The sequence below is a fragment of the Bubalus kerabau genome, chromosome 4 (assembly GCF_029407905.1).
Source record: "Bubalus kerabau isolate K-KA32 ecotype Philippines breed swamp buffalo chromosome 4, PCC_UOA_SB_1v2, whole genome shotgun sequence".
NCBI lineage: Eukaryota > Metazoa > Chordata > Mammalia > Artiodactyla > Bovidae > Bubalus > Bubalus kerabau.
The window spans coordinates 118,864,019-118,890,031 of record NC_073627.1 but is presented as its reverse complement, the minus strand read 5'-3'; the positions used below and the strand labels follow the sequence as shown (position 1 = coordinate 118,890,031).

General features: G+C 37.9%; 1 protein-coding gene across 3 annotated transcripts in view; it reads right to left on the bottom strand.

Annotated features, from left to right (window-relative positions):
• PCSK5 (proprotein convertase subtilisin/kexin type 5) overlaps window positions 1-26,013 on the bottom strand; it is a 521,444-nt gene that overhangs the window by 158,194 nt on the left and 337,237 nt on the right. For 2 of the 3 annotated variants that reach the window (XM_055578327.1, XM_055578328.1), the window contains exons 16-20: window positions 24,988-25,181; window positions 11,604-11,688; window positions 7,726-7,823; window positions 6,576-6,705; window positions 6,038-6,153 (exon numbers count right to left, since the gene is read on the bottom strand). In XM_055578327.1, coding sequence (XP_055434302.1) covers window positions 6,038-6,153; window positions 6,576-6,705; window positions 7,726-7,823; window positions 11,604-11,688; window positions 24,988-25,181 — 623 coding nt within the window. Of the gene's footprint in view, window positions 1-255; window positions 2,872-6,037; window positions 6,154-6,575; window positions 6,706-7,725; window positions 7,824-11,603; window positions 11,689-24,987; window positions 25,182-26,013 lie in introns of those variants that run through there. The other variant, XM_055578329.1, reaches the window with a different exon arrangement.

Here is a 26,013-nt window from a genome sequence, read left to right as displayed (position 1 = left end):
TTTTCACAAGCTGCTTACTAAAAATGGGATTCAACAGTCATTCATGACCAAACCTAAACTGTTCCTTTCTTCTAGTGCTGTTACAGTCTCCTTTTTTCAGTTCCCACCTCTGTTCACCCTTTCTTCCCAATCTTATGTATATGCTCCATCCACCTCCCCCCTTTCTTCCATAGTCAGCTTCTGTATGGAAACACAAGTTTCTCATGACCTCACCCTTTCAGAGATGTTTGCACATGGTTATGAACAGATCAAATAAACAGGAACTTAGGTTAATTTAATAGAAAAAATAAAATATGGAATAACATTGATTTTGGCCAGTATCAATTACAACCATTCTACTATATTTTACAAAAAAACAACTGAACATTTTACACATGTACAGTATTTTTCAGTAAAAGTGAATTTGGATTTAACAATGGATCACTAATGAAAAGACAAAAGAAAACAGAAAATAGGACTTCTGGCTCTAGGTTAGAGTATTTGTTAAGTCTCCAAACTTTGTACTATCCATTACATATATCTCATTATGAATATATATATTTATACATAATATATAACATTAACTTAAACTTTGAAAGCATTATGTTCTAGTTAATAATATTCTGTAGATAAACGAGGCAGTAACCACTAGTAGTTAAACCAGTATTTCCACAATGTGTGCCTGCATGGTCAGTGAGAAATGGAACACATGTTGGTGCACCCCAATGGTTTTGACTGTCAGATTGATGGTTATTTGTCTAAGAACACAGACATCATTTTTATTTTTCCCTTCATAGCAACTTTGTGCCTCAAATACTATGGGCAGGTTCAGTTAAATGGATTCTTCTGCAGGCAGATCTGGTTTCACCATCAACTTGACCTTGCTTTAGGCTCTCACTTTTGTCCACTTAAGAGTGTGACTTTAAATGTTAAGACTCTACATGCCAGACCCAGGACTAACTTGCTTTCTTCAGGTCAGAAGGGCCTGCAGTGTTACGAAGAGGAAAAATTACTCAACAAAATCAGTTGATCCCCTAGTTATATATGAATCATTATATGACTTAGTATCACTGCAGTGCTATTAAAAGGGTCATTAGACTTTGTACTCATTATTTACCTTGGGTTAAACATTAACTTTGATGTCTTGGAATACAAAATTTCAAGTTAGGCCTTTTTACTAGCTTGCTTCTTGGACGGGGACCTTAGTTAGCATCCATTTCCCAGGATAACCTATATCATTCCTCCTCTTATCTTGGAAGTGAGGCTGTCCGAAGCCTAAAGCCTGTAAGATGGCTGGTCACTCTGAAAGCAAATGAGGTCACCAATGGAGCTTTGATATGAAACATGAAGAAACTTGATATTAGTCTCTGCTCTCCTAAATAGAGAAACTCAAGAGTTATAATAAGATCTATCAAGCTTCCTCATTTCTGACCACTGATCCAAAGAGTATTCACATAAGTCAGTCTGCTAGATTCCAGGATGTGTTTGGGGACTCAATGGAAACCAGTGAATATATTTCCAGGAAAACAGATGGTCTCATTGACATTCAGTGGACAGGTGTATCAGCATGGTTATAGAGAGACAGAGGAGTGGGGAAAGAACAGAACCAGGAGGGTACAATCATGCTGCCCATATTCCATTTCCAGTTTTATTTTCTTAAAATGATAAGATGAAAAACACTTCTAATAAGCACCATTGAAAAATGTTACCCGCCAACTTGGGCACAGGCTTAAATATTATTTAAATAAATTCCATTTCTTAAAAAATACAGGACCTTTTAGAAACTTTTGACTTTAGGAAGAAGTCCTTCATCATATTGAAAACACTTTCCACTACAACACATGGAATTTCTGATGGCCTTAAAAAAATGCTATGGGGTAATGGCTGAATAGCACCAAGAGCATGTGCAGGGTTTACGAGTGAACACTCTGGATTGGGGGGGAGCTGGATCAGTCTCAGCTATTCTGTGAATCTTTGCATTCTGTCCATCACCAATTTGACTATGCAGAGCAATCCCATTTGACCAGCTGTATGTAAAATAACCGAATCTACCATGGAAAAGCCAGTAGCAGCAAGTCTATCTGATGAAACCAGTGGAGCAGACTTATCAAGTGGGCATAATGCCAAAACCAGCACATAATGCATGAAGTAAATTATGTGTGGAAAGTATCAATGGCCAGCTGTGAAAAACCAAGACAAATGACACTGAACACAACTCTGTGGGATGTTCTTAATGCCCTTAGGTCCAGTTTTCTGCCATTTCCGCCAACAGTGGACTCAAGCATGAAAAATGATGGATGCAAGAGCTTTCTGTTTCATTTTGATCTATGTCTGCTCTTGTGATGTTTTTGAAAGGGATTTTTAGGCATCTCAAAGAGGGAAGCAAGCAAGTAAATGCAAAAGGAAAAAAAACAAAAAACAAAAAACAAAATGGACCTTCAAAAACAGGGCAGGAAATCAAATCATTACTTTAACGTCAAATTTTGGCATCAGATGCTTTGGTCATACAATACTGTCTCTGTGGTTCTGGCTGTTTAGCACTAAACACCCAGTTATAAAAGGTAGGCTTGTTGTAGGTTTATTTCTTTTTCCATTTAAGTTCTGACAAAACAGTTCACCATCTCCCTGCACAAATTGGAGCGAGAGAGAAAAAGAGAGCAAGAAAGAGAGAGGTGGCTTGCTTTTTTTTTTTTTTTTTTTGCTTGTTTTTTTCTTTTTAATAATAATATGGAGTAATCTATAAGTCTACAGGAACAAAGAAATCTAGGATGGCAGCTCAGCCTTGGAATGTACATGTTTTGCAGCACAGTTGTTGAAGAACCTTCCGTTGGCACAGATTGTTCTTTTTCACTAGCATACAGAAGCCTCCTTCCGCCCAGGACTCTTCCGTTGCTTTTCCAGGAATTCAGCAAGAGACAGGGGAAGTTGAGGACGAGAGCAGCATGATGGACACACATGGAAGAAGGTTGTGATTGGCCAGAGAGGCAGATTGGGGGGATTGGAAGAGATCATTCGGGAGCAGTCAACAGGAGGAAAATTTGGTCCACCCAAAGTGATTTCAGTCAACAGCATTGTTTTTCAAGAAGCATTGTTTTGCAGTCCAGCGGTAAATGTGATTGGTATCCATTTATGAAAAGGAAAAAAGATTAGAAAAAGAATAAATTAGAAATCAATAATAATACAAGCAAGGATTTTTCTTTCTGGAATTACCTACAGCAGAGCATACACAGTCATTTACACTATATTTCATTGAGTCTAAGACACTGGATTTCAGATACACCACTTTTCTAAGTACTGCCAAGAAAAATTCTTAATAAATGGTGACACAGTAACCTTTTGTCAATTAGCATATTAGTTTTATGCTTATTAAAATATTTGCATAACATGCTGTTTTGTTTCTGGGCTTATGTAATAACTCTTCCTTTGAATATTGAGACATAGTTTAACTTTTTGAAGCTATTAGGAAGTGCAATTAAATGCCACATAAGTAGGAGTGATCATGTGCCTCAGTTGACTAGATATATCTGTGACTAAGTCACAGGCGATGACAGCTACATGACATCAACCTGTGGATCAAAGCAGTTGTAAGCTGCCACGAATTATAAGTTGCATCTGATTCCAGAGCTATTAAAATATACTAAAAAAGTATGTCTTAGAATCACTGAAATATGACAGTTGAAAGAAAATAATAACACATCCCTAACAGCACATGGTGATTGCCATGTGATTTGAAAAGCCTAGTGAGCCGTCAATGATCTCATTCTTTAACCTACCTGAAAATAGACTCATCACAAGTCATGAGTCTTCATTTTCCACTTTTGCCCACAATCCTGACACTCCACTTTTACCAAAGTGCCACTGGCATAAATGATTCCGTGCTTACCATGGTTTAGGGAAAGCAGTTAAAGATCATAAACCTTTGCCTGTTACCAAGTACTATGGGTGAACCTCTCAAGTCATAGTGCATCTTTTGGGTCAATGGCTTAAAAATCTTCCTTGGTTTTTCAGTTACTAACTTACAAAAATTCTGATCATATTCAGATAGAGGGGGATCAGCTTTTAACGTGAGGGTAAGGATCACTGGCTGATAACTAGAAAGTAATACTTACATGGTATCTGGGGTGCTATCACTCCCAGTCTTCTTACCTGAGTGTTGTGTGGTGAGAATTAGCCCTGGCCATGAAAAGTCTGAATGCAGAGCCTGAGCAGGTCTGCCTGTCCCTGTCAGGTCAATCATACATTAGAAGAGCTATGAAGATGCAAAGTCACTTAGACGCTCTGTGGATATGAGAGCATAAATGATTTCCCTACTGGTGCCATCACATGCTCAGATATCTTTGTTGTTTGAGATTCCTAATGGAAAGTTATCAGATAACCATATGACGGCAACAGCATTATCCTTTCTATTTTCATAGATGAGGGCAGTGAGGCCCAAAAAATCTCATAACCTGTCCAAGGTCTGGAGTCTAGATAAGAATGATGCATCTACATTCTCCCAGCCATAGCACTCTTCTGCCTCTTGTGAAATTTCCAGAAGAAGAACCATTCAAAGGAACACAAAGACTAAACCCAGGGAAATGATTTTTATCAGGGAAAACTGTTCCAAATGCATCATTTTTTATTTTCCTATTTCCCTAACAGTCCAAGATGTTTAGAACAATGATGGTTCAAACATTTTATTTCTACTTTGTTGAGATGCACATGTGCATAAAGTCTAGGCACAAATTTAAGAGTCCTCTCTGCACGAATTATATCTAGAGTCAAAGCTCACAAGAGACTGGGGTTGGAATAATTTAAATTCATTCATTTTATGGATAGGGAAATGGCAGAAGCTAGAAAATGAGAGAACTTGGCATTTGCCAAATTATCAGAAGGAATGGCTGCACATTAAAAACACTTCAGAAGCTTCTAAAGCTATCAGTGCTTTACCCCAAGAGCAATTTAAATGAATATTGGGGGAAGGTGTGCGGTCCTGGCCTTTTGGTTGAGAACTACTGGTGCAGTGAAAAGAAAAATGGACCAATATTAGCATTAGAACCAATCTGTAATTGTTTTATCATTAGACAGATGCCTATCTATCATGGCTTAATAAACGATTCAGATGCCATTTGATTGTTATTTACATATCCCATTGCAAACAATCCAAATGAGAGGAGAGTGGCAGTAGACTGTGGCATATCCACAAGATAGACTGTTAAGCTGTTATTAAAAGTGAAGTTTCTGAAGATTTTGTAAAAACATAGAGTAGCATTTATCTATTGCTTAGAGCAGAAAGCAAGGTACAAAACTCTATGTGGTATTTTAAAAATCTAGCAAAAAGTACTTATGAGGCAAGACTGGAAAACAATACAATATGTAGCCTTTTCTAGTTAGTGTTTGTATAATTCCAACTATATGTCACTCTGGAAAAATCAAATCTGTGATGACAGTGAAAAAAAAATGAGTGGTTTCCAGAGGGAGGGAAGAAGGAAGGGATAGGCAGAGCACAGAGGATTTTCAGGGTAGTGAAGGGTGATCTGAATGATATTACAGTGGTGGATACTTGTCTTTATACATTTGTCCAAACTCATAGAACACCAAAAGTGGACTCTAATGTAAACTGTAGATTTTGGTGACAATGATCTGTCAGTGTTGGCTCATCAACTGTAACAAACATATCACTCTGGTGAGGGATACTGATGGTGAGTATGTGTGTGTGTGTGTGTGTGTGTATGAATGGTCAGTGTGGTCAGAGGATATATGGGAATTCTCTTTACTTTCTGCTGAATTTTGCTCTGAGCCCCAAGCTCTAAGAAGTTTTCAAGAACAAGGTCTACTAATTAAGAAAAATTAACTAGTGCCATCTTCGTAAATGGATGCTTTAGTTCTTTTTGCAGTTAAAACAACCAGAAAACTAAACCCATTGAGGGTATAAGTTCAAGGAACACCAACAAGACATCAGCATGTCCTATCTGAGACATGCTTGATAGTCAATATTTTCAAGTGGAAATATATATTAGACCTTAACATGGAAGGATCACGTGGTTCTCAGAAGATCAAAATAAGTAGTTGTACTCACCGTCCTTGCAGATGGCCCCCATCTGACACATTCCTAAGTCTAAGAGATACCCACTGGGACAGCTCGTACAGTTCTTGATCCCTGGACCATTGCATGTCAAACAGCTGGCGTCACATCTATGGGGAGAATGTACAATGTATCATCCTTTCACACATCAGGCGAAGGAAAAGATGTGTTTACTGTCAATCTCTTAACATCTTAAATTTAATTCTCCCTTTGAAGATGCCACAAAAATATTTTCTTAAATGAACTGCTTTAATTGACAACATTAAAGAAAACCTAGCAGGTAGACCGATTTTAAAGAGACAGCATGCACTTGAAACAGAAATACAACTTTAGAGGTTTTAAAGTGCTCCTGAGGCACACACACAAAAATCAGTTGGGTTTAAAGCTGCAGAGTGTTGGTGTCCATAGGTAAATGTTTGCACCTTATTTTTCATTAATAATTGTAGGTTTCATATTGTTAATGAAGGCAGTCAAATAAGGAACCCAGTTGCCAAACACTGGAGCTTAAATGGGGGGAGGGGAATCCACTTACTTTTTGCAGGATTTGTATCCATTTTCTGAAGAGTGGTCAAAGTAGTAGCTGATACTACAGCTCTGCACGCATCTCCGCTCCTCCATGAAGTAGCCCCCTGTGCAGTTAATACACCCATCAGCGCCCGCTCCTTAAAAGCAAGACAAATGCAGGACACAGAAACAAAGCCTCAGAAAAGGTTGCACAGCGGGCTGCTTTTTGCATAATTGGTGAAAATGGCATTAATAGATTGCAATTTTGAGAACTGTAACATTTGTACTTTTCCTTATGTTCTCTGGGGGAAAAGGCTTCAGTTTTAGATTGAACCCATTTGCCAAAAAACATCAAACCTCTTTTGAAAGCAAAGGAGGTATCACTGGGACGTTTTAAATTTTCAGTGAGGTTAGGCTGCTGATTACTGACTTTTGAGACTGCATGATGATTATCAGAAAAGCTCCATGCTTCTCCAGCATTTACACTAAAATTATCAAGAGGTTGCCTGCACACATCTTGCATCTACCCTTGGCCTCCTTGGAACGTATCTTCAACACAGAAGTTTGAGTACTACTGTTACATTTAAAATCGAACCCAGATAAGAAAAGACAAATACCTCATGATCTCACATAAATGTGGAATCTAAAAAAGAAGTCAAACTTATGAAAGCAGAAGTAGAAGAGGGGCTGTCAAGGACCTGGGGTGGGGAAATGAGACCTGGATCCGTGGGTGCAGTTTCAGTTATGCAGGATGAATAAGTTCTGGAAATCTAACGTACGCCATGATAACTATACAACACTATACAATAGTATTGTATAGTATATAGTATTGTATACAGTATATACAATAGTATATACTATATACTATTGTACAGTACTATACAATACTATACTGTACTGTATACTCAAAACTCAACTAAGAGAGTTGATCTTAAGTGTTCTCATCACACACAAACTATGTGAGGTGATGAATATGTTAATTACCTTGTATGATATATATCAAAACATCACACGTACATCTTAAAGTATATAATTTTTGTCAGTTATGCCTCAGTAAAGCTAGAAAAGTAAGTCTAATTAAAAAAATTACCAAGAGGGTGTGCATGACTGATGGATAAAGACAAATGAAAGCCAGACCAGAGCCAGAGGAAGAAACAAGAGGGTGGGGGAGGAGGTACCAGCACAGGCGGCACAGGAGCGGTGGCAGGGCTGGCAGTCTTGGCCGTTGAAGTACCAGCCGTCCTCACAGGTGATGGCACACCGGGACCCCTGCAGGCTGGAAACACAGACGGCTGTGGTCAGGCAAAGAGGTCATGACTCCCCAAGGCCGTATGCAACACATGCAGTTTCCCCCAGAGGTCAGTGGATTTGGGAGAACTTCAAAGCAGGAGAAATAGCCCCTGTACCCTCTCTTTTTCTCCTCCCGATGCCTAGACTGCTTCTCTGTGCCTGTAATAAGTCTGTAGCCTATACATGTGCTACAAGTTTGGAGGACATTCCTCTTAAATTATTAGGCTGGCTGACACATTTTTTCTTTACTCAACATTTTACAACCTGGAGGTTTTCAAAAGTATTTTATGGACCAAAACAATCACCTTCCCTAACAATATGCCTACCAATCCCAGATCTCCTAGACCTACTCCACAATAAATGTTGTGGACTAACTGTTGTTACTGTAAATGTTAAATGTTGTTCTGTAACTGTATATGTTGTAGGAATACGTGGTAAAATGAATTACACCTGAATAGAAGGGTACAACTATCCTGCCCAACCTTCAGCTCAAAATCCCAGGAATAGCCTTCTTAAAATTTTAAGTGTTTCTGATTTTAGTTCTTCTCTTGGACCAAAGCAAGAGAATCCTAACATACATTTGCTTCTATTGCTTTATTTGTTAATTTTAAACTCTAATGAAATATTTGGCAAAATTATTTACTTATATTGCTGCTTCACCAAACATCTCAACTTTTCTTAGTTACATTATCATTTAATATTTTTAGGTGTTATCTGTGCTATGTTTTCTCTAAATAGCAGTCTTAGGCATTAGCTAATATGTTGCTAGAATGTCGAATGAGGAATGTGTATTTTTTTTCTTCTAATTTTTTTAACACCTGTAAGGTTTTTCATAGCCTACAGATTGATGCTTAAAAACAAATGTCTAAAATTTACAGCATTTAATATACAAAAATTACTCATGGAATAACTCAGTAGTGAGACTGTTACCATAATCCCATGTCACCCAGTAGACAGTTCTAGAAAATGGGTGTCTAAGCAACAGGGTCAAATGCTTTCTGTGTTCTTATAGAAAATACATTTCTCTACATTGCTGCAATTCACATGTTACTTGACTGTGCTTTGTATATGGATCATACTATTAAAAACTAACATTTAGTTTTCCCTTTATTTTTTATAATATATGTATGTAAGTATTTTTATACATTTATTTTTCTCTTTAAAGTAATTTGAAAAGAACAAAACCAAAGTAGATGAAAAAGAATCCCAAACAGTCCTGTTCACATTTTAATTCATATCCTTCTAGTATTTTATGCATAGATATTTTTCTGTTTGCTTAGCCACTATTTAAAAATTTACAGGTCTTTTGAGGCAAAATGGTCAACCCTAGAAGCCCCTAAGAAAAACACAGGGAGCCTCAAGAAGACAGAAAGTGTATTTCATTCATAGATCTTCTCTTCTGGCCAGAGAGGTGTCATTTAAAAAGCCAATAAAAGAAAATCCCTTTCCTTTTGGTAGAGCTGGAAAAAGGGACAGTGCATCAAATGAATGTTTGTGGGAGGAAATGGGACCTCTGATAAACTTATCAAAGTTGTTGTTTTTTTTAAAGCTGCCTTGTTTTTCTAACAAAGAAATTGCTTCTGAGGCTGGCACTTGCTCAGCTGGAGACAGAGGGTGCAGTGTGTGAGGAGGGAACGCGCTAAGTGGGACGTGCAGCAGAGCACCGCTGGGAACCCTGATGCGCTCTGCCACGTCCAAACTCCAGGGGTGGCGCGGTAAGTGGACCCGGTCCTGGCTTCATGCTGGGGTGGGCCAGCTGAGTTAGATGTGTGCCGTCCCATATGCTCTAGCACCTGTGGGCTCGAGAGCACTTGAAATGTGGCTAGCGTGGCCAAGGCACAGAATTCAACATTTTATTTTCGTTCATTTCACTCTCAATCTTACAAATTGGTACTTGATTCAGTTATCAGAAAACTTTTAAATAAGTGCGGAACAACTTGGCTATCTAAAATCTACTTCAAAACGATGTTTGGCAAAACTAATACAGTGTTTCAGGTTTAAAAATAAAATTAAATTAAAAAAAATATTAAAAAAATAAAAATAAAATCTACTTCAACTAAATTTTTATAAAACCTATATACAGATCAAGTATTTCCCCAAATATTACTGTCTTAATTGAGATATGCTTTAAGGGTGAAATACATACCAGATTTCGAAGACTGGGCACTACAAACAAAATATAGAATATCTCACTGATTATCTTTCATATTGTCTTATATTGATTACATGTTGAAATAATATTTTGGATATATTTGGTTAAAGATTTCATTAAAATAAATTTCACCTGTATATTTTTACTCCTTTTAATGTGGCTATTCAGGTATTTAAAATTAATATATATGGCTCTTATTCCTATTAGAGAACATTTTTTACTCTATAAAATGTTCCCTAAGAAATATAGAAAATAATCTTGATCTTTTATTTTTCATGGGCCAATTCAGTGTCAGATATTGGAATAAGTGCTTTATAGATGTTATCACAATTAATCCTTATCATAATCCACCAATTTTGAGGTTAGTATCACCCTTTTATAGATGAGAAAACTGAAGCTCAGAGGAGTGAACGGACTTGACCAAGATCACACAGCTGATAAATGGCAGAGAAAGATTTAAGCCCACATTTATCTTCCTTTTTAAAAAATTATAACAGTCTGCTCCTTCTCCAAAAAGTAGTAGGATGCTGACTGGACTGATATTTATCAAAACTGAAGTCTTGAGATGAAAGGTACAAAACAAATGGACACTGAATGCATTTATGGGGCAAGAAAGAAAGCCACAAATAATTAATCAAAATAAAAATGATGTTCCCCTATTAATTAATGTAAAGGATTGCCTGCCTAGACTGTCTGAACCAAGATTATTGTGCCTTTGATCAAAAGTGGAAATAGAGGTACTAAGTGAAGTCGCTCAGTTGTGTCAGACTCTTTGCGACCCGGTGGACTGTAGCCTACCAGGCTTCTCCATCCATGGGATTCTCAAGCAAGAATACTGGAGTGGGTTGCCATTTTCTTCTCCAGGGGATCTTCCCAGACCAGGGATCGAACCCAGATCTCCTGCATTGCAGACAGATGCTTTACCCTCTGAGCCATCAGGGAACTCTTAAAAGGGATGGAATGGAGCAGAATTCTAGCTTTATGTAATAGCCAGAGTCCAGCCCCTCACTCAGCATGGGATGATCTGACCTTCTCTAAGGATATCAAGAATATCTACTTCACTTTGATTCTCTCCAAGAATCTATCAACTGTCTGGCTTTAGCAATGAGCAAGTCTCATCCATTCAAGGATGACATCCCCTGGTATTAAATCTATGTGCATACCACAGCATAATGGAACCAGCCTGAGGTGCTTAAGATAAGACAATGATTGGCTATATGGAGAGAAATAATAAAGATAAGGGAATAGTTTCAACCATCAAAGGAATGAATCAGGGGGATTAAATATAATTCATTGATGTTACCTACGCAGTAATCCTTGACTGATACACGGCCGGTCAAAAAGCCCAAAGAAAGCCTCTCAAATGGCCATTTATTTACTTGTAGTTGAGCCATCTTTTCTAAAGAGAATTTTATTTGGCTTATAAACCTTCTGAAGCCAAGGTAGCATCCAATTTTTCACATAAAATGATAGAGATAATGCAAATAGCAATCAAGTGTCTGAATGGGAGTCAAACCAAGGGTGACTTATAAGAGAGCTACCTATTTAATTTTTTTCAAATTTATTGAGAAGTCCTTGGGCTACGTTACTTGGTGAAATCTTTCACTCTCTTACCTTAACCCCTCCCTGCATTCTGTACAGTTGTCAGATTCAGTACATGTCTTGCAGTTTTCATTGCACTTCCGGCAAAGATTTTTCTCTGTTAAAAAAAAAAAAAAGGAACAAGGTTATAAATCAGTTGGTCAGCTGGATTTCATAAAAGCATATGCTCTAATGTTTGCTAATGTATGCTATAGTATACATGGCCTTGAGTAGGAAATTGTAGGAAAAGCCCCAGACTCAACATTTGCTATCACTTCTCATCAAATCAAATACAGGTAGGAATATATAGCATTGGGAAGTACCTTAGTAATATCTACCAGTTTGTAGACAAGAAAGCTACAGCCCACTTAATTCTTAAATAGTTTATTGGTTTTTTCTTCTTCCTATTCTCTTTCCCAAGCAGAGTTTCCTAACTTCCAATTGTGCAAATCTCACTTATAAAGCTGGGGCACATCACTAGTAAGTACAGAGAGGCAACACTAGCAGCGGAAGAACGGAATGGTAGACCTCATGCTCACAGCTTTAATGACTACTCTGATAAACTACACTGAAAAGGGGAACCTGCTTTTAAGATTGCAAGGTAAGGGTTGATTATTTCTTGCATTGTTTTATTGTCTTAAAGTTTATAGAAGCTGTGGAATCAATATAAATGTTACTATATTTCAGACAACACTTACATTTCTGGAGAACAGAAACATTTGAATGAACAAATACACTGTGAATACTGGCTTTCTTGTTTAATACCAAACACTGGGACTGGGGGAGGCTTGAGGGGGGATGGCAAGTACGTTACTGTCCTGTAGTGGAAAATGGTGATGTTATATTAAGTAAGGCCTTTTACCTCAGGTGACATTTTCCTGGAGACTTTGATCTCTTCTCTGAGATGCCGGTGGATCCTAATTTCAGGTATATATAGAACTGAATGAGGCTTTGTCCATAGGCTTCTCTGTCTGCTCTTTAAACGTTGGTGTTCTTCAGGGATCCAGAGAAGCACTGCTTCACCGGATCCCTCTAAGGACCTCTAGGAAGAGGTCTAGCTCCTTTCAGAATTCTGAGCTCCTCGGCATGAAATACTAAGTTCTTCACCATCTATGAGCTCCCCATCTTAGGGTCATCGAGAATGCTGGACATGACATAGGACCTGAAGCCAGAGGACCTAGCGTGGCATTCTGCTCTTAGCATTGCTAGTGGACAAGTTCACAATCTCTGTTCATTTGTTAACTAAATATTACAATGATGACTACCGCTGAGCTGCCCTTGAGGAGTTAATGACCTTATTCAAGGGAACTGTAGATATGTTGGCAGTAATTATTGCTAGTCACATACATATCACTATGCTATATGTAAATGGACTTACTAAAGGAGGAAATTAAAACAAAAGGCAATTGCCTAGAAGGGGAGAGATGCACAGACCACTTGTATCAGTGAGTGAACTGAAAATTGCTCAATCATCTGTGACTGTCTGCAACCCCATGGACTATGCAGTCCATGGAATTCTCTAGGCCAGACACTGGAATGGGTAGCCTTTCCCTTCTTCAGGTGAATCAGTAAAGTAATTGTTTAAATAGCCTTCTTTAATTATCAACCTTCCAGGCTCGGGCAAAAGAACTGATTGTCTCAATTATCATTTTCCTATCCGGTACCAACTAGATTTCTTTTCCAAGGCTCAGTCTTCTTGATAGAATTTTGATTTTTTTCCTCAAGGAATATTACTTTAAAACTTTTTTAAAGTATAGTTGATTTACAGTGTTTATTACTGCCGCACACATAGTGATTCAATTATACATTTTATACACATTCTTTTTAAAGTTTCTTTTTCCACTGTGGTTTTTCATAAGATATTCCATATAGTTCTGTGTGCTATTCAGTACGACCTTGTTGTTTATCCATTCTGTGCATAAAAGCTTACATCTGCTAACCTCAAACTCTCAGTCTATCTCTTCTCCAGCCCCTTCCTCCTTGGCAACCACCAGTCTGTTCTCTTTGTCCATGATTCTGTTTGTTTCATAAATAAGTTCATTTGCGTCTTATTTTAGACTCCACATGTGTTATAATATGGTATTTATCTTTCTCTTTCTGACTTACTTCACTTAGTATGATAATCTTTAGTTGCATTCATGTTGCTACAAATGGCATTATTTCATTTGTTTCTATGGCTGAGAACTGTTCCATTGTGTGTGTGTGTGCATGCATGTGTGTGCGTGTGTGTATACACACCATATCTTCTTTATCCATTCATCTGTCAATGGACATTTAGGTTGTTTCCATGTCTTTGCTGTTGTGAATAGTGCTATTAACATAGGGGTATATGTATCTTTTTGAATTACACTTTTGTCCGGATATATGCCCAGGAGTGGGATTGCTGGATCATATGATAGTTGTATTTTTAGTTTTATAAGGAACCTCTATAATGTTTTCCACAGTGGCTCATCAACTTACATTCCTACCAACAGTGTAGGAGGGTTCTCTTTTCTCCACATCCTCTCCAGCATTGCTTTTGCAAAGTTTTTCATGATGGTTATTCTGACCATTGTGAGGTGTACCTCACTGTAGTTTTGACTTGCATTTCTCTAATAACTAGTCATGTTGAGCATCTTTTCATATGCCTATTGGCTATCTGTATTTCTTCTTTGGAGAAATGTGTATTTAGGTCTTTTGCCTATTTTTCAGTTGGATTTTTTGTTGTTGTTGTTGAATTGTACAAACTGTTTGTATATTTTGGAAATTAATCCTTGTTGGTCAGATCATTTGTAGGTATTTTCTCCCATTCTGTAGGTTGTTTTTTCATTTTGTTTATGGTTTCCTTTGCTGTGCAAAAGCTTGTAAATTTGATTAGGTCTTGTTTATTTTTGTTTTTATTTCTATTGTCTTGGGAGCCTAAAGAAACAGTGGTATGATTTATGTCAGAGAATGTTTTGCCTGGGCTCTCTTCTAGGAGCTTTGTGGTATTACAGCTTATGTTTGAGTCTTCAAGCCGTTTTGAGTTTATTTTTATGTATGATGTAATGGAGTATTCTAATTTCATTGGTTTACATGCGACTGTCCAACTTTCCCAACACCACTTGCTGAAGAGATTGTTTCATTCCACTGAATATATGTGTCTCCTCTGAAGATTAATTGATGATAGGTGTGTGGGTTTATTTCTGGGATCTCTATTCTGTTCTGTTGATCCATATGTCTGTTTTGATGGCAGTATCATAATGTTTTGATTACTGTAGCTTTGTAGTATTGTCTGAAGTCTGGAAGGTTATACCTCTTGATTTGTTCTTTTTCTTCAGGATTGTTTTGGCAATTCTGGGTCTTTTATGGTTCCATATGAATTTTAGGATTATCTGTTCTAGTTCTGGGCTTCCCTGGTAGCTCAGTTGGTAAAGAATCTGTCTGCAATGCAGGAGACCTAATGTTATGGGTAACTTGATTTGTTGTTCAGTAGCTCAGTCATGTCTGACTCTGTGTGACCCCATGGACTGCAGCACACAAGGCTTTCCTGTTCTTCACTATCTCCCAGAGTTTACTCAAACTCATGTCCATTGAGTCAATGATGCCATCCAACCATCTCATCCTTTGTCGCCCCCTTCTCCTTTTGCCCTCAATCTTTCCCAGCATCAGGGTCTTTTCCAATGAGTCAGGTGTTCACATCAGGTGGTCAAAGTATTGGACCTTTGGTAATTTAGGGATCACATTAAACCTATAGATTGCTTTGGTAAGTATGGCCATTTTAACAATATTAATTATTCCAACCCAAGAGCATGAGGTATCTTTCATTTCTTTGAATCTTCTTTGGTTTCCTTTATTAATGTTTTATAGTTCTCAGCAAATAAGTCTTTCACCTCCTTGGTCAGGTTTAATCCTAAGTCTTTTATTTTGGGGGTGCAATTTTAAAAAGTTCTTTTTTTTACATTCCCTTTCTTATTTCATTGTTGGTATAAAGAAGTGGAACTGATTTCTGTATGTTAATCTTATATCCTGCTACCTTGCTGACTTCATTCATCAGTTCTAGTAGTTTTTGTGTGAAGTCTTCAGGGTTTTATATACATATAGTATCATCATCTGCATATAAGGACAATTTTACCTCTTTCTTTCCAACTTGAATGCCTTTTATTTCTTGTGTGATTGGTGTGACTAGGACTTCCTAGTATGTTGACTAGAAAAGGTAAGAGTAGGCATCCTTGTCTTGTTCCTGAATTTAGCAGGAAGGCTTTCAACTTTTTACCATCGAGTATTATATTGGCTGTGGGTTTGTCATTAAGTAGCTTTTATTATGTTGAGATATGTTCTCTCTGTACCTACTTTGGTAAGGGTTTTTATCATGAATGGATGTTGAATTTTGTGAGATGCTTTTTCTGCATCTATTCAGATGATCATGTGTTTTTTGTCTTTGGTTTATTTGGTGTATCACACTGATTGATTTGCATATGTGGAACCATCCTTGTGAACTTCAGAAGAATCCCACTGGTTGTGGTGTATGATCTTTTTTATGTGTTGTTAGATTCAGTTGCTAATATTTTGTTGAGAATTTTTGCATCTATATTCATGAAAGATACTGGTTTGTAAATTTCTTTTCTGGTGGTATTTTTGTCTGGTTTTGGTATCAAGGTGATAGCTTCAAAGAATGGCTTTGAGAGTGTTCCCTCCTCTTCAGTTTTCTGCAAGAGCTTGAGAAGGATCAGTATAAGTTCCTCTTTGTATGTTTGGTAAATTCACCTGTAAAGTCATCTGGTTCTAGACTTTTGTTTGTAGAGAGGTATTTTTTTTTTACTCCAGTGGTTACTCAATTTCTTAAAATTAATTTTTATTAGAGTATATTTGCTTTACAATGTAGTGTTAGTTTCTGCTATACAGCAAAGTGGATCAGCTATATGTATGCATATATCCCCTCTTTTTGAATTTCCTTCCCATTTAGGTCACCACAGAGCACTGAGTAGAGTTCCCCGTGGTATGCAGTAAGTACTTATTAGTTATCTATTTTATACATAGCAGCATATATATGTTAATCCCAATCTCCTAATTCATCCCACTCCCCTCATCCTTCCATTGGTAGCCATACATTGTTGAGAGTTTTTAAATTAGATTCTATTTCAGTTCTAGTGACTGGTCTTTTCGAATTATCTTTCTTTTTTATTCAATTTTAGTAGGATGTTTGTTTCCAGAAATTTGTCCACTTCTTCTGGATTGTCAAATTTGTTGGCATATAAGTGTTTATAGCATTCCCTTATGGTTTTTTGAATTTCTGTATCAGTTGTTATGTTTCCTTTTTCATTTATTTTATTTGGATTGTCTCTCTTTTCTTTTTGATGAGCCTGGTCTGAGGTTTGTCAATCCTGTTTATACTTTCAAATAACTAGCTCTTGGTTTTATTGACTTTTTTCTATTTTTTTTTTTTAAATCTCTGTTTTATTTCTTCTCTGATCTTTATTCCTTCCTTTACTGACTTTAGATTTTGTTTGTTCTTTTTCTTTTTAAATATTATTTTTGGCTGTGCTGGGTCTTTGTTGCTTTGTGTGGGCTTTCTCTAGTTGCAGTAAGTGGATGCTACTCTTTAGTGTGGTGCGCAGGTTTCTCATTGTGGAGCTTTTTTTGTTGCAGAACATAGACTTAGGCACATGGGATTCAGCAGTAGCTGCAGCACACAGGCTCAAGAGTTGTGGTGTATGGGCCTAGTTGCTCCACGGCCTGTGGAATCCATCCGGCCCAGGAATCGAACCTGTGTCCTCTGCATTGGCAGGGGGACTCCCATCCACAGTGCCACCAGGGAAGTCCCTATTCTTCTTTTTCTAATTTCATTAAGTGGTAGATAAAAGTGTTTATTTGAGATTTTTTTTTAAAACAGTAAGGAAGCTTTTTAAAAAAATTATCTTATATTGGAACACAATATTGAAGTTGGTTCATAATGTGTTAGTTTCAGGTATACAACAAAGTGATTCAGTTATATATATACATGTATCTATTCTTTTTCAAGTTCTTTTCCCACTTAGGTTATTACAGAATATTGAGCAGAATTCCCTGTGCTTGTTGGTTATCTATTTTAAATATGGTAGTATGTACATGTCAATCCCAAACTCCCAATCTATCTCTGCCCTTCACCCTTCCCTCTGGTAACCATACATTCATTCTCTAAGTCTGTGAGTCTGTTTATGTTGTGTAAACAAGTTCATTTGTATCATTTCTTCTAGATTCTGCATATAAATGATATCATATGATATTTGTCTTTTTCTTGCTTCACTTAGTATGATATTCCCCAGGTCTATCCATGTTGGTGCAAATCGTATTATTTCATTCCTTTAAATGACTGAGGGATATTCCATTGTTTATATGTAGCACATCTTCTTTATCCATTCATCTTTTGATTGACATTTAGGTTTCTTCCATATCTTGGTTATTGTAAACAGTATCACAGTGAACATTGGGGTGGCATGTACTCTCTCAAACCATGTTTTTCTATGAATATATGCACAAGAGTAGGATTGCTGGATCATATGGTAGCTGTATTTTTAGTTTTTTAAGGAACTGCCATTCTGTTTTCCATAGAGGCTCTACCAATTTACATTCCTACCAACAATGTAGGAGAGTTCCCTTTTCTCCACACCCTCTCCAGCATTTGTCTATAGATTTTTTGATCATGGCCATTTTGACTGGCGTGAGGTGATATGTCTTGTAGTCTTGATTTGTATTTCTCTAATAATGATGTTAAACATCTTTTTATGTGCTCCTTGGCCATCTGTATATCTTCTTTGGAGAAGTGTCTATTTAGGTCTCCTGCCCATTTGTAAATTTTGGAGACTAATCCCTTTCTGGTTGCATTTTTTTTTTTTTTTTTACCATTCTGTGAGCTGTCTTTTCATTTTGTTTAGGTTTCCTTCACTGTGCAAGCGCTTTTGAGTTTAATTAGGTAACATTTGTTGGTTTTTACTTCCATCTGAGAGATGGATCAGAAAAGATATTGCTTTGATTTATGTCTCAAGAATGTTCTGCCTATGTTTTCCTCTAAGAGTTTTATATTAATAGTACTCAGTCTTACATTTAGGTCTTTAATCCATTTTGAGTTTATTTTTGTGTATCGTGTTAAAGAATGTTCTGATTTCATTTTTTTGGTTTGTTTTTATTTTTTACATATAGCTGTCCAGTATTCCCAGCACCATTTATTGAAAAGTCTTTTGTCCATTGTATAGTCTTGCCTCCTTTGTTGTAGATTAATTGGCCATAGGTATGTGGGTTTATTTCTGGGCTTTTTATCCTCTTCCATTGATCTATATTTCTGTTTTTGTGTCAGTATTACACTGTTTTGATGACTATAGATTTGTTATATAGTCTTAAGTCAATAAGCCTGATTCCTCCAGCTCCATTTTCCTTTCTCAAGATTGCTTTGGCTATTCAGGGTCTTCTGTATCTCTAAACAAATCTTACGATTTTTTTTGTTCTAGTTCTGGGCAAAATGCCATTGGTAATTTGATTGAATCTGTAGCTTGCCTTGGGTAGTACAGTCATTTTGACAATATTGATTCTTCCAATCCAAGAACATGGTATATTTCAATCTGTTTGTCATCTTTGATTTCTTTCATCAGTGTCTTATAGTTTATAGTGTACTTTCCTTAGGTTTCAGTTCAGTTCAGTCGCTCAGTCGTGTTGGACTCTTTGTGACCCCATGAATTGCAGCACGCCAGGCCTCCCTGTCCATCACCAGCTCCCAGAGTTCACTCAGACTCATGTCCATCAAGTCAGTGATGCCATCCATCCATCTCATCCTCTGTCGTCCCCTTCTCCTCCTCCCTCCGAGCATCAGAGTCTTTTCCAATGAGTCAACTCTTCGCATGAGGTGGCCAAAGTACTGGAGTTTCAGCTTCAGCATCATTCCCTCCAAAGAAATCCCAGGGCTGATCTCCTTCAGAATGGACTGGTTGGATCTCCTTGCAGTCCAAGAACTCCTAGGTATTTTACTGTTTTTGATACGATGGTAAATAGAATTGTTTTCTTAATTTTACTTTCTGATTTTTGTTGTTAATGTATAGAAATGCAACAAATCTCTGTGTACTAATTCTGTATCCTGCAACTCCCTGAATTTACTGATGAGTTCCAGTGGTTTTCTGGTAGCATCTTTAGGATTTTCTATGTGTAGTATCATGTCATTTGCAAACAGTTACAGTTTTATTTCTTTTCCACTTCTTTTACTTCCTTTTCTTTTCTGATTGCCATGGCTAGGACTTCCAAAACTATGTTGAATAAAAGTGGACCTACTTGTCTTGTTCCTGATCTAAGGGAAAATGCTTTCAGCTTTTCACTGTTGAGTATGATGTTAGCTGTAGGTCTGTCACATATGGCCTTTATTATGTTGACGTATATTCTCTCAATGCTTACTTTCTGGAGAATTTTTATCATAAATGGATGTTGAATTTTGTCAGAAGCTGTTTCCGCATCTATTGAGATGATCATATGGTTTTTATTCTTTAATTTGTTGATGTGGTGTATATAGTATCCTTATTTTTCTTTGTGGCCTTTGTTTTAAAGTTTATTTCATCTGATGAGAGTACTATGACCCCTGCTTTCTTTTCATTTGCATCTGCATGAAATATCTTTTTCCATCCCCTCACTTTCAATCTTTGTGTGTCCTTTGCCCTAAAAATGGATCTTTTATAAGCAGCATATTGTAGGCTCTTGTATTTTTTTAATCAAGTTGCCACTCTGTGTATTTTGATTATAGCATTTAGACCATTGACATTTAAGGTAATTATTGATAGATATGTATTTATTGCCATTTTAAACCTTGCTTTCTCATTGATTTTAAATTTCTTCTTTGTCACTTTATCTTTTTTTGTTGTTGTTGTCGTTTGATTTTCTTTTGTATTATACTTAATGTTCTCTTTTCTTTGGTTTCTGTGAATCTATTGTATGTTTTTGATTTGTGGTTATCCTGTTTTTCAATTATGTTAACCCCTTCGTATATCTACTTACCTTAGACTGGTAGTCATATAAGCTCAAACACATCCTAGGAGAAGTAAAAAATCTACACGTTCTTACTCTTCTCCACATTTTATAACTTTGATGTCCTCTTTTATATCTTCATTGTTAGGGAAATTAAAATAGAGGTAGTCTTGTTCAGGCTTCAGAAGCAGGACAGCAGGCCTCTGACTTCTGACCCTGCCAGGACTATGTGCCTGCCTATAAGTACACCACTTGTTGCTGGAAAGTTAAGGGGCACTTTACATAAGAAAGTTTAGTGTGTCTTGAAATTTTAAGCCCTTGAGGGCCTGGCCAGCCCCCTCCCCTCTCCAGGGTCTAAGAAATCTTATGACTCACAAGGAGAAACAAATAGCATTGTAAAAGTTAAAGGAAAAAAGCAGGCTGCTGTTTTGCATACAAAGTGATGAATGTATCAGTTTTTGGCCTGGGATTATAAGCAGGAGCTCTCAAAACTGCAATTTCAAGTCTTAACCCGTGGAGTGTACACTTCCTGGGACCGTTTTCCAACTGGGACTCGAGATTGCTGTCATTTAGGACTTTAAAGCACTATTCAAGTCTAGATGTAGGTTGTTGGCCCAATTTGGTGATAATGTACGTTGTTACTTCTCTATTGATTCTATTTCTTTTCTTTTAATGACTATATAATTGAAACTAAGTCAAATAATCCTCTGTTAAAATATTAAAATTGTTCATTGTGTGTGCAATGAGTGGTTGCTTTTGTTAACTAATCCTTCGAACTGAAAATGAGGTAAAACTTTCAGCAAAATGTTCATGTTCATCCTTTTGCTATTCATTGTAATTGTCGTTACTTTCATAGAAATTTTTTGATTTAATTTTAAATCTATGTACTGGCTTATCAGTTTGTGTGCAAAATGGCAGCCCTGGTTTTTTCCTGATAGCTCAGTTGATAAAGAATCCACCTGCAATGCAGGAGACCCCCGGTTTGATTCCTGGGTTGGAAAGATCTGCTGGAGATGGGATAGGCTACCCACTCCAATATTCTTGGGCTTCCCTGGTGGCTCAGCTGCTAAAGAATCCACCTGCAATGCAGGAGACCTGGGTTCCTGGTCTCCTGGAGAAGGGAAAGGCTACCCACTCCAGTATTCTGGCCTAGAGAATTCCATAGACTGTATAGTCTATGGGATCACAGAGTCAGACACGACTGAGGAACTATCACTGTACTTTCCAACTGTGATTTTCTCTTACCTATAGATTATTTCTTTTCTATTTGGATAAGACCTTAATATTTCCTTTAGGATAGGTTTGAAAGTGAAAGTGAAGTCGCTCAGTCGTGTCCGACTCTTTGCAACCCCATGGACTGTAGCCTACCAGGCTCCTCCATCCATGGGATTTTCCAGGCAAGGATACTGGAGTGGGTTGCCATTTCCTTCTCCAGAGGATCTTCCCTACCCAGGGATTGAAACTGGGTCTCCCGCATTGTAGGCAGACACTTTACTGTCTGAGCCACCAGGGAAGTCCTAGGATAGGTTTAGTATTGTTGTATTCTTTTGATTTTTATCTGAGAAATTCTTTATCTCTCTATTCTAAATGGTAATCTTGCTGGGTAGAGTATCCTAGGTTGCAGGGGGTTTTTTTCCCTTTCAGGACTTTGACTATATCTTGCCACTCCCTCCAGCCTGCAACATTTCTGTAGAGAAATGAGCTGATAGCCTTATGGGGGTTTTCTTGTCATTAACTCTGATTTTTTCTTGTTGCTTTTAGAATCCTCTCTCTAAATTTTGCCATTTTTATTATAATATGTCTTGGTGTGGATCCGTTTGGGTTTATCATATTTCAAACTCTCTGTGCTTCCTGTACCTTGATAACCTGTTTCCTTTAGGTTTGGGAAGTTTTCTGCCATTATTTCTTAAAATACATTTTCTATCCCCTTTTCTTTTTCTTCCCCTTCTGGAATCCCTATCATGTGTACATTGGCATGTTTTATACTATCCCATATATCTCTTATATTGTTTCTAGTTTTGTTTTTTTTTTTTTTTTCCATTTGGCTTTGTCTGCTGTCCTGATAGGATAATGGAAATAATTCAGTCTTCCAGATCACTTACTCATTCTTCTGTAATGTTCATTCTGCTGTTCATTGCCATTAGCTCAGCTTTCATCTCTGTAAATGAATTTTTGTAATTTTTCTTTATAGTTTCTAGTTCCTTTTTACAGCATTCTGCATTTCTATCAACAGCCTTTCTTAGTTCCTTCAGTATTTTCATTATCTCCTTTCAAAAACTGGTGTCTATTAGGCTGAAAAGGTCTGTTTCATTGTTCTTTCAGGGGAATTCTCTTGGTCTTTTAACTGAGAGTAGTTCCTCTCGTCTTCATTTTACTTCTCTTACCTTGTGAGTTTAGGAGAAAGAATGACCTATGTGGTCTTGGAGGGCTGTGTGGGGGAGTTCATGTGTAGCTTGTGTGGGTTTAACGTATTTGGTGCAGGGGCTGCTTTAGTACTGGTGCCCGTTGCCTCTTTCCTCAGTGTGTGCTGGTCGTCATCCTCTTGATACAGGGTGTGCCCGGTCCTGGGGTTCTTGCCAGTGGGGGTGGCTCAGACGTGCCCCCAGGGCACACGATGGGAGAAGAGCTGGCTCACAACCATTCCTGGGGGCTGGGCGTCTTTTCCAAGGTTTAGCCTTCTTGACAGAAGGTTGAATTTTTTCTTCAAGGAATACTACTTACTTCTGAGCCCTTAGGTCTGCTCCACATTCTTTTTCTCCTTTTTCCATCAAGTTGCAGATCATGTTCCAAACTTGAGGGAAAATAAAAACTACAGCTGGAACCCCTCCCCATTGCTCTAAAGTAAGTCAAAAGCCCCATCTCCCTCATACACAAGTGCTGCCTGTGTTTGAATCAAAAAACTGCTTAAGGAGCAAAGGTATCCACTTGAAAATTCTTGCTGCTTTTGGGAAAAAAAAAAACAACTCTTGTTCCTTTAAAGTTGGGTTTTCTTTTTTCTTAGGTTGGGTAGAAACAAGAAATTTCACTGTCATACTGTGGTGTGACACTCTCATTCAGATAAATTATCCAGGGCTCAGAAATAAAGCAAAAAATTCCTGCAGTCCTTACCAGAGCTATAATAGAGCACTCTCTAAAAAGAGGTGTGCCTGAAGATTACTGGATTCTCTAGGGAGTGTGCCTTGTCTGTTCACTAATGACATTTGATTAGAGCCCACATTCTGTGAAGTTACATGTTAATTTATAAATTTTTGTTTGATAAAAGTTACAAGTGAGTTATGCCCATTTGAAAAAATAACCTTCCAAAATTCTAATTGTATTCCTATGTATGATATTTATTCAGTTTTTTCTCTACCTCAGCAAATGGAGTTCATTTGTCTTTCCTGGTGGACTGTGATACCTGATAATCTTTGAACCCATTTATCACCTTTAGATTCCTCTATTGATGGGTTAAATAACTCTCTGATAAATTTCCAGTGTCTATTTACACCTTACTGATATCATAAAAGTCTGTTTCCTTTGCTTAGTGTGCAGAAAAAAAACAGGCCTGGCTGCTATCCTTGTAAGGTTGGCCCATGGCTGACATCTGGAAAGTTGGATTTCATGAAGTTTCCCACTACCCTGACTAGAGTGGCTCATGGTGCCTAAACTGTAGAAACAACATGGTTTGTATTGAATACCTGCTTTCCTTTGCAGAGTCTGGAATTTTGGTATGGTACAGGCACAGGGTGCCTTCATGTTTTTGTTCAGTCACTAAGTCAGGTCTGGCTCTTTTGAGACCCCATGGACTGTAGCCCGCCAGGCTCCTCCGTCTATGGGATTTCCCAGGTAAGAATACTGGAGTGGATTGCCATTTCCTTCTCCAGGGGATCTTCACAACCCAGGTATCGAACCCACGTCTCCTGTATTGGCAAGTGGATTCTTTACCACTGAGCCATCAGAGGAGCTTTCATGACCAGATCCCAGTTACAACTCTGGGTGCTGAAACTCTAGGGAGGTTCCCTGGTAGCTGACATTCACACATAATCACAGATTTTTGATGGGGGATGGGATGTATCCTGTGTCACTCCATTGGAAGAAAACTCTTGGAAGCTTGCACCTAGTTTCCTCCAGACTGTCCTGTATGCCTTTCCCCTTTGCTGATTCTACTCTGTATCTCTTTACTATAGTAAGTTATAACCATGAGTTCTTGAGTACAATTATATACTGAGTCTTGTGGGTCCTCCTAGCAAGTCAGTGAACCTGAGGGTGAGGCAGAGCACCCCTTGAAGGAGTTAGTTACAGGCATTTTTACAGAAAATATTTTTTGCAAAACTTTCTAAAATTAATTTTTACAAAATATTCTAGTGTTCTCCTAAGAACTGACTAGCTCTTTTTTGATATTAAGAAAGGCCTAGATTTCATGAGGACTATCCCTCCCAAGGTCGTTCAAGTGAAAACCTTATATTTCCTCTCTAAAAACCAAATTTGGGAATCAACTCACTGGTGTCCTGATATGATCCATCAGGGCAGTGAGTGACACAGCTGTTGGTTTCTTCATTCAGGAAGTATCCATATTTACAGGACAGGCACTGGTCCCCATGGCTTCCAAAGCAGGACTCGCAGTTGGGGGCACACTTTCTGCATCGCTTCTTATCAGCGTGGTAGTGGCCAGGAGGGCAGCTGGAGACACAGATTCTGCGTTGTGGGATGATAAAGAAGAGGAGTGTCACCAGAGATTCAGTCCTGAGTGAGTGAGGTGCTGAGCACACAGCTGTCCTCATTCTCAAAATCCTTTTTAAACCGTGATGGTAATACCACATCCAAAGGGCCAAATTCTGTTGGTTAAAGCCTTCTCATATGTAGGGTGCTGACATAGCACTGCAGTTACATAATACCAAGTCCACCAAGCAAGGAATGTCTTGGTCCAAACCGTCTTCCAGTTTGGGTCTAGCTCTTTAAAGGGGATGATGGTTAGAAACTGAGTCTCAACAGGAAGGTTGTCTGTTGGGTTGAAGGGAAGACATGTGAACCAAGATTTTATGCAAAAATCCCTATATAAAGGATTAACTTCTATTGTTGTGTATTGTTATATGAATTCTGGGGTATGTATGCTATTGTCTAAATTCATATATTTAGGGAGTTCCCTACTGGCTTAGTGGTTAGGATTCTGGGCTTTCACTTATGTGGCTTGGGTTCAGTCCCTGGTTGGGGTACTGAGATCCTGCAAGCTGTGTGGCATAGCCAAGAAAAAAAAATGTATTTGAAAATTTAATGCTGTTTATGATAAAAAAAAAATAACTTCTTTGTTTGCCCATAACTGAAGATCTGGGCTTTATTTATTCATTTAACAAGTACTTGCTGCTGCTGCTAAGTTGCTTCAGTCGTGTCCGACTCTGTGCGACCCCATAGACGGCAGCCCATCAGGCCCCGCTGTCCCTGGGATTCTCTAGACAAGAACACTGGAGTGGGTTGCCATTTCCTCTTCCAATGCATGCAAGTGAAAAGTGAAAGTGAAGTCGCTCAGTCG